The sequence below is a fragment of the Mirounga leonina genome, unplaced genomic scaffold (genome assembly GCF_011800145.1).
Source record: "Mirounga leonina isolate KUSES-001 unplaced genomic scaffold, KU_Mleo_1.0 Mir_176, whole genome shotgun sequence".
In the NCBI taxonomy this organism is placed as follows: Eukaryota; Metazoa; Chordata; class Mammalia; order Carnivora; family Phocidae; genus Mirounga; species Mirounga leonina.
In genome coordinates this window covers 32,571,563-32,582,891 of record NW_023270454.1, presented here as the reverse complement: position 1 = coordinate 32,582,891, position 11,329 = coordinate 32,571,563, and the positions used below count along the sequence as shown (strand labels likewise).

Here is an 11,329-nt window from a genome sequence, read left to right as displayed (position 1 = left end):
TGGACTCCTTTCATGCTGCTGTGCTATAAAGATGAGGACTTGGCCCTTCCTCTTCGGCTCTCTCTCCAGCTCTCCGGTCTCCCTGACTTCAGAACGAAACATAATATCTTAAGCTAACAGAGCCCAAAGAGGCTGATCATTGGCTCCCATTGTCCCCTGATACTGCAGCCCCGCCCCTTTGGCTTGTGCTGACAAGCTGTTTATATTTTTGTAAGGGCCACCCTTTAACTCAGCAGCCTGATGACTATAATGGGCCCAATTGTCTGTGGGCTGCAGAGAGCTGAGTCCCCACATCCGAGGAGGCTGGGGCCAGTCTCTGATGCACGGGAGTGGCCGTTATGGAACACGGGTAAGGACGAGTCTGAGTGTGTGATGGCGCTTTTTATGGGCTAGTCGGTTAGTCCTGGGCACTGTTTAAGAGAAGTAAGTTGCGATTGAATTGCTAGCTTTTTCTTGGTTTTCATTTGTTGCCTGCTAACCACGGAGGGAGAAGATCATTTCTCTGGGATTTGCTGACAAAGCTCATAATGATCCTGGTCAACCCAGGCAAGAAATGCGCAGGGAAGCAAAAAAAAAAAAAAAACAAAAAAAAAACGAGGGGAGAGACGCAAGTGGGTTTGACACCAAAGCAACACGGGAGAGGCAAAGCACACGGTTACCTCAGTGATGCTGTGAGGCTCAGAGGCTGTTCTGTTTCCTAACTTAAGTGTTCACAGTCAGGAGATGGGCTCTGCCACGCTGGGGTTTCTGCAAGCCAGTTGTTAGCTGATGGAACTCAGCCGACCCTGTTTGAAGGGGTCTAATATCTGCTGGTATTTTCAAAGGGCAAACCATAGTAGTCTTGTATGTCATAAATAGTTCTATTCAGAGATGTGGGAACGGTTTGGAGCTGCAGGCCATCAAGTTTTACTGCCCATAAAAGTGCTCAAAGGGTACGATGGCCATCTGCAGTGGGGCTCAGGAATGAAGGAAGAGCCCCAGGCGATTAGAGCATTTGTCCTTGACTACCCAAGAGAGAAGTCAGTGGGGCCAGAGGACACCATGGGAGAGGGAGTGAAACCTGAAACGGGCTTAGCCAACCCACCTGGGGGTTCTTTCTGGTTTCGCGCTTGTAAATAAATGAGTGAGGGCGGAAAACTGCTCGGGCTCCTGTCTTTAGTGCCGGATTTCATCATCCTGGCTGCTCCGTTTGGTGCTAAGACGCCCTTCATGGCACAGAGAGGCTCGAGAGGCAAGGGAGGGGGGTGTGCTGTGTCTGGGACCACAAGGGGGAGGGGATGGCATGGCAAGAGCTCTGGGAATTGTGTTGGAAGTAACTGCCTCCTGCTAAACAGAAAATCACCTATGGCAGCTTTGATCAGAGAATTTTGTTCTGTCCTTTCTGAAGAGCCTCACGGTGTGAAGTGAGTGAACTCACAGTCAGTGTTTGATACGGACATGAGCCTGAAAAGCTGAAAAGGTGGAGTTTAACTTTTAGAGAAACTAAAGGTGACTCATGGGACTTGAACACATCTGGCACTTTATAAACCTTCCCACTTCTCCTAAGCCCCAGCGTTTGTATTTGTTATCTGGATAGACCATCTTTAAAGCCAACATGTCTGGGGGCTCCTGGAAGAATTAAGTCAGATGCAGAGCTTGTTTTTAAATGAATGTGACCCAAAGCAATCTGAATGTTTCACCTCAGTGTATGAAAACATCAGGAGGTCTCTGAGTGAAGCCATGGTCTCCTGCAGTGGCCTGAGAGCCCAGGAGAGGGCGATGAGTTGCCCCATGGGTGGTCTTGGAAAGGGACAGGCAGGTGGGGCGCAGGCTCAGCAAGAAAAGGACAGGGCGGCCTCATCCTGCCCCTCTGGCCTCGGGCCTCACACACGCTGGCCTCCTTCAGATCTTTGCATTCTCCATTCCACCCCAGATGGCAAGACAGCCAGAATGAGGAGAGCCGGTGAGAGAGAAGATGGGGTGAATTCCAGGAGACCCCACACAGCACAAAGACAGCTCTTATCCAGGATCTTTTATCAGAATGGTGGGCATGCCAGGTTCCTGGAATTTCAGAGGCAGAATTTACATAAGCTAATGCTCACCTAAGAGATTTACAATAACAGTATTCTAGAGCTTTTAAATACCGAGGACTGTCCTCATGGGCCCACGAAATCAAACAAGCAAGCATGTGTGGTTGAAATGCTATGACAGGGGCACCTGGGTGGCTCAGTTGGTTAAGCGACTGCCTTCGGCTCGGGTCGTGGTCCTGGAGTCCCGGGATCGAGTCCCGCATCAGGCTCCCTGCTCGGCGGGGAGTCTGCTTCTCCCTCTGACCCTCCCCCCTCTCGTGTGCTCTCTCATTCTCTCTCTGTCAAATAAATAAATAAAATCTAAAAAAAAAAAGAAATGCTATGACAATGGCACATATCAATGGTAATAACAACGACCATTTATTGAGCACTTACTATGTGCCAGGCTTTCTCTCACTCGGTCCTCACCAACTCCTTAACGTAAGGACAGTTATTGTCCTTGTTTTACAGAGAAGGTACCTGGGGCAGAGAGGTTAAGTAACTCGCACAAAGTCACACAGCCAGTAAGCCACCTGAAATGCGAGTCACCAGGAAGATATCCAGTACATAGCCTTGTGTTATGAACTGAGGATTTCCTGGAGAATATAGCTGGCATTTCAAGAATTCATCTAGTCACTGCTACCAAAATGTGGTCTCCTGTGGAAGCTAATTGGCAATCGGGAAGGAAAGCCACTCCTTTAAATGGGTGAGAGTGCCGAAGCCTAACAGTCTTGCCCCACTGATCTAAAGGCCAGGAAGGGCTAGCTTCGGGGAGGCGTTTGGGTCCCGGCCCGGCCCACGCTGCATGATGTGGTGCCCCAAGAGGGACGACACACAGAAGCAGCCACTCAAGAACCCAGGGGTTAAAAGGAAAACCTTTGGTTCGGACAAACCCTGGTTCAAGCCTCACCTTTGCCCGTGTACTTGTATAATATTGGGTAAGGCGTCTCTTCACCCTCAGACTCAGCTGCCCCAGCGAGGTGGCGGAGACAGCAATGTCCATGTCCCTGGACCACGGTAAGGACGAAATTTAATGGGTACAAGTTCTCACAGTGCTCGGTGCACAGCAAATACTCAGTCAATATTAATTCTTTAGTTATGACTGCTCCCAGCACTCAAAGGCAGTCCCAAATGGGGACTGAGTTTGTGGAATGCCTGCCTGGTTTGCCTGTGTTATCTAGAGACGGGAATGGTGGGAGGGCACAGCATGGCAGACAGGTCGACCAGCTGGCTCTCTGGTCTCCGCTCCTCCACCCCGCATCGGGGGCTCTGGATAATCACACCTGCTCTGCACCACGGCTTCCTGATCTGTCCGTGAGGTGACATCATCAAGGCCCATTCTAGCTTCCCATCTATGACTCTAGATCTGACAGAAACCTCCCTCACAGGGACCTGTAAGCATCACTTATTCATGGTCTGAAATCACCCCGGAGCTCACCGTTGATCATGCTTATCCATACAGAAGGATCATCTGAGAATTAATAGGCGGGCCTGAAATACTCTCCTGGAATCTGCTAGTTTGAGAGTGTCCTTTGAAAAATATGCTTCTTATTTTCTCAAGAGGTAACACATTCAAGTCCGTTACTTTGTATAATAAGAAGGCACCCATTTCTTAGATGATCCTTTGGATGTTTGAAGATAATTGGAAAATGAGTTAAACAGACACGGTTTTCTGGAGGCAAAAATTGGGGGCAGCTAGAATAAAAGCAGCTCTGAGTAGCAGGGCATCCACTGCTCTATGTGTGGTCACAGGTGCTAGTCTCATGTTTTCTTGCTTCTTCTCTCTGCCCACCTCCTGGCTGGTGTAAGACCCACACTGCATCTGTACAATGGTGACAGGTCTTGTTAGGCCAGATGCTCACAGAAGAGGTGTGAGGAGCTCCTCACATCCAAAGACCTGCAGGGTTAGAAACTCAGATGGTGTCATGTTCATTCCTTTCTCTCCTGTTGTTCTCTTCCTCTTCCTCCCTTCCTCACTCAAATGTTTACTGATCATTAGGCACTATGTGCTAGTCTCTGGGCATATAGAACTCAAAACCGTGGTGTTGGCCCTAGAGGAATTCACATTCCGTTGAAGAATTCCATGGGGCAGTGTTATGACAGACGTATATACAAGGTGCTGTGGGAGGGAGCACCCTTAGCTAGACCTGGGACATCAGTGAAGGCTTTGTGGAGGAACGGATGACACCAGAAGTAAGGGAGTATGGAAGATTGAGGAGGAGTGGGTCAAATGGAGATGGAAGGAAGGGTGACTGGTGGTCGCGGTTTCTGATTTGGTTGGTCAGTGGTGGGTCTTGTGGACATCAGTGTACCAGGGGTGGAAGCCATTGAGACAAGGGGATCAGCCCACAGTGCAAAGTTCCAGGGGCAGGAGACAATATTCAGGGAACAACCAGTTGTTTGGTTTGGTTGAAACCCAGCGTGTGAGTGAATGAGTGATCCTGGATGAGATGGAACTGACAGGAAACGGAGCCAAAGAAAATTGTCTTATGAGGATGAGGCAAATGTGGCAAGATCTTGACAGTTGTTTAATCTGGGTGCTGAATATTTAGGTTTCTGTGTTTATTACAAATGTTCATAGTAAGTTTTATGGAAAAGTAGAATATCCCATTGATGTACCAAGACCAGAACATAGCTCAAACAGAGCTGAACTTGAATCACAGGTCTGCTGGTTTATAGTGACTACTGAGGACTCTAGGAAGTTACCTAACCTCTCCAGTTCTTATTTTCCTCATGCGAACATGAGAATAATAATCATGTCTACCTTCTTGGGCTTTTATGAGAATTGAAAGGAGAGAACATGGAGAAGGCCCTCCATAGTATTTAGCATGGAGTCATCCCTTTTCCATCACAGATGGATCATCTCATTCATTCTGATTGAGGTTTCTAGATGATGCTCTACAGGGTGCCAAGCAGAGAACATTTAAATGTTCGATAAATTACAGAAGTATGAACCTGCAAGGCACGGTCTGGAGCTGGGAGCAGACCTGGGGCAGTGGCAGGGAGTGAAGAACATATCCACACCACAGACTCTTGTGTGTAAGTTTAGAGGGTTTAGCCCCTGCAGATGATAGCTAAGGAACAGAGAGCCAGATGACCTCCCTAAGTGGAGCAATGGAACACTGATTTCATTCATAATCCTTTGTATTCCACGTATTTTCTGTCTACCTAAATTTTCAAACGAGGCACACTGACACCATCACACATACTTAATAGGTATGCTATTTTGTTATCCAGGATGTTAAAGGGACCCATCAAAAAAAGATGGAAGGCGAATCTGGGATTGCATGCTCTGGGGAACCCCTGGGAGTCATTGAGACACACCTCAAGTTGCACCTGCTGGAACCCTTATCACACACCCTTATCACACCTGCAGTCCTGATCAGCTTTTCAAGGAGAATGGTTCCTGGTAGGTCTTTAACTACCAGGTGTGTTTGCCCACTCTCAGCCTGCACTTTCTAGTACCATACCTGACAAGCTGACACTAAAGGAAAGACACACTTCAATTTTACATCTGAGAACTGTAAATAGAACTTGAGTGAAATTGCTCAAACAGTTGACTCTAGAAACCACAAGGAGCCAAAGGGCCGACCTCTGACTTTACAAACAACAGCTATGCTCCTGGACACCAATCTCTGGAACTCACTCGGAAAAGGCTATGTATCTCTAAAGGGCTGTGTAGGAGGAAAACATTTAAATCTGTAGCCTCAGTGTAAATAAACTCAGGGCTGGCAGTTTCCATGTGTTCTTTGAAGTGTTAAAGAGCTAAATACATACATCTTGAGATCAGACCAATGACCCTCCAAGGACGGAGTTCTCATTGCATGGGAACTTTCCTTCCCCAAACCTCTCTGCTCTTCCCAGAGGGGTAAAACACAGAGTTTAAACTGAACTTTGAAGCTGTAACCTGACTTCAGAAATATATACCATAAAGAGTACTGTGTGTTTTCTAAGATAGCTTCAAATCACGTAGTTTCCCAATGTATACCCAGTTACAACATTGGAAGACTTAATTTAATTTTATTTTTTAAAGATTTTATTTATTTATTTGAGAGAGAAAGAGTGAGTGAGGTGAGAGAGCACGAGCGGGGTGAGGAAATAGGGAGAAGCAGGCTCCCAGCTGAGCAGGACCCTGGGATCATGACCTCAGCTGAAGGCAGACACTTAACTGACTGAGCCACCCAGGCACCCCTTAATTTTATTTTTTTACTTTTTATATTTTTTTAAAGGTTTTATTTTTAAGTAATCTCTACACCCAACATGGAGCTTGAACTTACAACCCTGAAATCAAGAGTCGCACGCTCTACTGACTGAGCCAGCCAAGTGCCCCTGGGTGACTTAACTTTAAATACAAGAGCTTTAAGCCAATGTTGCTGAGGAGCCTCTGTCTGTTGCATAAGTCCTGTGAAATCTGCAAGACTGGCTCCTTCTGGGGCGCTCAAGTGCCTCACCAGCAACTGGCAATAATTGTATTTCTAGGAACGCCCAGAAGAGCCAACTCTCTTTAATATGTCACTGACATACAGGTTCTTCCACTGGGACCCAAGCAACAAGAACTAGAGCTCTCAGGATATGATTCTCAATCTGCACTCCTCACTGGATGATTCTATTTCCTTAAGAGCATTTTTTTTTTTTAAAGATTTTATTTATTTGACAGAGAGAGACACATCGAGAGAGGGAACACAAGCAGGGGGAGTGGGAGATGGAGAAGCAGGCTTCCTGCTGAGCAGGGAGCCGATGCGGGCCTTGATCCCAGAACCCCGGGATCATGACCTGAGCCAAAGACAGACGCTTAACGACTGAGCCACCCAGGTGCCCCAAGAACATTTTTTTAAAAGATTTATTTTATTTATTTGAAAGAGAGAGAGAGCATGAGAGGGAGGGGCAGAGAGAGAGAGAATCTGAAGCCGACTCTGCACTGAGCCCGGAGCCTGACACAGGGCTCAATCTCACAACCCTGACATCAGGACCTGAGCCGAAACCAAGAGTTGGTTGCTCGGTTGGTTCCACCCAGGCGCCCCTCCTTAAGAGCATTTTTAACAACAACAACATAGCAGTGATCAGTGATTTCTTAGAAACATGGCCCCTTTATCTCCTCCTCGAGGATAACTATCGTGTCTTCTGGATACTATCTGTGGTCTGGGCACACTGGGGGCACAGCATAAATAGGAATTAATGCTGGCCCATTACGAAAAGAGAATGGAAAGACCCTCTAAGTTAGCAGTGACCCTACACGCCCCAGAACTGTGGCGAGGAAAGACAGTGACAAGGCCTGAACAAAGCAGCTCTCTTCCCACGCTCAGCGCCTGCCGTGAACCAAGGGGCGCCATTGTCTGAGCTGTCACTGGAAGGCCGGGAGGGGGCCCTGGCAGCCGCCCCGCCTTCCCCATTGCCGTCCAGGGGTATTCAGGGACTACGGGCCTCCTGTGTGAAGCTTCTTTTTTCTCACGGGCCGCGCCGCCCACGGCTCCACAGCTCCCCTCTGCACACAGAGCTGGTGGTGTCACGGCTTCTGGGGTGCCTTTGGAGGAGCACGGGTCTTGGCGGATGGGAGCTGCTGGTAGCGAAGGGAACAGGGCTCGGGGACTGCTGGCCCTTGTCCTATCCAGAAATTGAGGCTACTGGGTCAGAGCAATTTCGCCATACCATGCCATTTCCAAGGCTGGCTGAAAACCTGCTCCTTTAGAACGAAAGCACGTCTGGCTTGTGTCCACACTCACACCGAGAGCTTTAAAAGTGGGGCAGGGGGTCACCTCAGCGCAGACGCCCCTGAGTTGTTTCTGTGGCAGCTGCGATGTTCATGCCTCCTCCCCCAAGTGGATGGAAATCTCCATTGCCTGGGAAGCCAGGTCCCTGGGAAGCCCAAGGTGACAAGGGGAGGGGGCGCAGGGGGCAGGGAGAAGAAAAGAGGTGGGGGGGGCGGTGCCGGAGATTAGGGAAACCAGCCCAGCTCTTTTCTCTCCCCAAGACTTGTTTGTTGTTGTGGCGGGAGTTTTTGTTTGGGGGACCTTTTTTTTTTTTCCTTTTAGTCGAAGCAGTGCGTTCTGGTTCTTCCAGAGAAACAACTCTTTGTCCAGTTCTTCACAGGGAAATTGTGCACGTAGCATCCAGGCCTAGGCTTGTATCTGTAATTCCCTCTATTAATTCCGAAAGGGATTTAGGTTTTGTTCCGTTCACCTTCTCCTCACAGAACCTGTACTTTCTCAGTCACTGACTGGAAAGCTTTGTGCGTGTGATATATAGCCGGGCCATCAGGCTACAACTCTCCAACTTATGATGGAGAGGACTAACACTGCTTAAGCACTAACTGGATATCAGGGACTATTCTAAGTGCTTTATGTTTATGAGCTAGTGAACACTCCAAGATAGGTACTCTTATTCTCTATTTTCTTTCTTTCTTCCTTCCTTCCTTCCTTCCTTTTTTTCTTTTTCTTTCTTTCTTTCTTTCTTTCTTTCTTTCTTTCTTTCTTTCTTTCTTTCTTTCTTTCCTTTTCTTTCTTTCTTTCTTTCTTTCTTTCTTTCTTTCTTTCTTTCTTTCTTTCTTTCTTTCTTTCTTTCTTCCTTCCTTCCTTCCTTCCTTCCTTCCTTCCTTCCTTCCTTCCTTTTAAAGATTTTATTTATTTATTTGACAGAGATTGAAAGACAGAGAGCGCACAAGCAGGGGGGAGTGGCAGGCAGAGGGAGAGGGAGAAGCAGAACCCCTGCTGAGCAATGAGCCCGATGTGGGGCTCGATCCCAGGACCCTGGGATCACGACCCAAGCCCAAGGCAGATGCCTAACCGATTGAGCCACTCAGCCACCCCTATTTTCTTTTTTTTTAAGATTTATTTATTTATTTGAGAGAGAGAGCAAGCAGGGGGAGGGGCAGAGGGAGAGAGAAACTCAAGCAGACTCTGAGCTGAGCGCAGAGCCAGACGTGGAGCTTGACCTCACGACCTTAAGATCATGACCTGAGCCAAAACCAAGAGTTAGATGCATGACCAACTGAGCCACCCAGGTGCCCTTTTAGTCTCTTTTCTCAAATGATGAAACTGACGCTCAGAGAGTTAAGAAAGTTGTCAAGGTCATACAGCTGGTCAGGGACAGGTTGGCATTCGGGCTTCTTAATCCCTATGCCATCCCCTGAGGGGTGCTTCATATTCTTTTGTATGGATGCACAAGAGGGTATGCATTCATTCCCCTATTTCTGGTCATTTAACATCTTTAAAAAATTCTTTCTGTTATAAATAATGTTGCGATGAATGGTTTTGTAATAATAACTAAGTTCTTAACAAATGTTAAACCACTATGTGACAGGCACTGTTTCAAGTTCTTTATGCAACTCTTTGTAACAACCTACTATTATTACATTTAACAGATGAGGAAACCGAGGCACAGAGCAGTTGGTGAAATATTTTGTCCCAGATCGCACAGTTAGGAGTCACAGAGCATCCCAGAGCTACTGCCCTAATGATGCTGTCTGGACAAATATCCATGATCACACCTCTGATATTGCCTTGAGAAAAAATTTTAAGCTGGAATTACTAGAGCTTAACATACAAACATTTTTAAGGATCTGGATACATATCCTTAAACTACTTTCCAATAACACTGGATGGTTATGCTAATTTGTGTTCCCATGAGCACCCTGCAATTGATTAAGGAATCTAAGTTAGATAAGGCCCTGGTAAATGGAGATGTCCCTCTAACCCCTGGGCAATGTATTCATAAAACTTTTTAGCTTTTGTGGACTGATCTAGGCACTTACTATCATTAATAATAGTTAGAAAAAATATATCTAGCTCAAAACTACACTTGGAAACGGGCATCTGTGGTGCTGGTAATGTTCTATTTCTTGATTTGGCTGGTGTTTACTTGTTGTGGTTCCTTTGTGATAATTCATTGAGCTGTTGCTTTAGGACTTGTGCACTTTCCTGTTCGTAATTTATACTTATTAAAAGTTTATTTTAAGATTTTACTTATTTATTTGACAGAGAGAGAGGGAGAGAGCATGAACCAGGGGCAGAGGCAGAAGCAGACTCCTCGCTGAGCAGGGAGCCCAATGCGGGGCTCAATCCAGGAACTCTGTGATCATGACCTGAGCGAGCCGAAGGCAGACGCTTAACTGACTGAGCCACCCAGGCGCCCCTAAAAGTTTATTTTAAAAAAGAAATCTATGTATCAGATATACATATGTTGGATATTAGGCACAATACATTGAAATCTATCTTAAAGAATAAGAAAATGACTCAATTGTCACCATATTTTCTCCTCATGTTGGATAAAAGGAAATTTTGAAAGAAACATTTTCATGGTTTTTTTTTTTTAATCTCTAATGCAAGAATTGAAAAGACATTGAATTACAACAGTTCTGAAAAGTAGGGTTCTCAAAAAGCCCTTTGCCTGTTTTTATGGTTTTTGTTTTGTCCAAGTAAGATTTTTTTGTTTGAAACTTCAAAAGTATGACATGTATTTAACATATGAAGAGTTTATGATGAGTGAGTTTTTGGCAAGGACCTGAGAACAAATATTAAGACCCCAGAGAGAATTGTTCTCTTTCTGTCTTGGCTTTCTAACGTGTTCTTCCTTAATACTTGGATTTGAAGTCATGTGTGGTTCTATGATCTGGCCCGATGCCCCGATTGAGTAATGTCCCTGGAGACTCAGGAACATCTTTCCATGGCTAATGCATCAGCTCAAGAAGGTCAATATATCATCAAGAAAACATTATAAGAGAGTATGCTCTTACTCTCATGGAAGCCAGTGGCAATTTCCTTGTCAGATTCCTTTTGAAATATTATTTTAGTGCTTATTTCCCTTTGCTGTTTTTATATTTGATCTAAAATTAATTGTTTAGCCCCATTCAGTTTCTCAGTCCCTGGACTCCAGTTTTAATTTTTATCAGTTTTTATTCCTTTGCCACAGGGGATTTAAAAAGATGCAGAATAAGAGAGTATCTTGTGCCTTTTATGACAAGACAAAAGGAGACATGTTTCACAATTCTTCCCTTATTTACACCCCCCAAATGGTCTCACCATGAGATTCTGTGAGTTCTTTGCTTCGATTACTAATATTCCTTTGTTTAGACTGACTTTCTTCCATTTCTACCTAACATCTTACCATTACCTCTGTATTAGTCAGCTCAGGCTGCCATAACAACATAACAGCCCGGGTGGTTTAAACGACAGAAACTTATTTTCTTAGAGTTCTGAAGGCTGGAAGTCTAAGATCTAGCTACCTGCATAATCAGGTTCTGGTGAGGAATTCAGTCCGGGTTCGAAGATGGTGGTTGTGTCTTCACG

The 11,329-nt window shown here is 45.9% G+C and overlaps 1 protein-coding gene across 1 annotated transcript in view; it reads left to right on the top strand.

Annotated features, from left to right (window-relative positions):
• Positions 1-261: 261 nt before the first annotated feature.
• The window catches only part of TRIM2 (tripartite motif containing 2), a 128,317-nt gene continuing 117,249 nt past the window's right edge, over positions 262-11,329 (top strand). Inside the window, exon 1 of the mRNA XM_035022875.1 lies at positions 262-349. Coding sequence (XP_034878766.1) covers positions 320-349 — 30 coding nt within the window. The 5' untranslated portion in view covers positions 262-319. The remainder of the gene's footprint in view (positions 350-11,329) is intronic.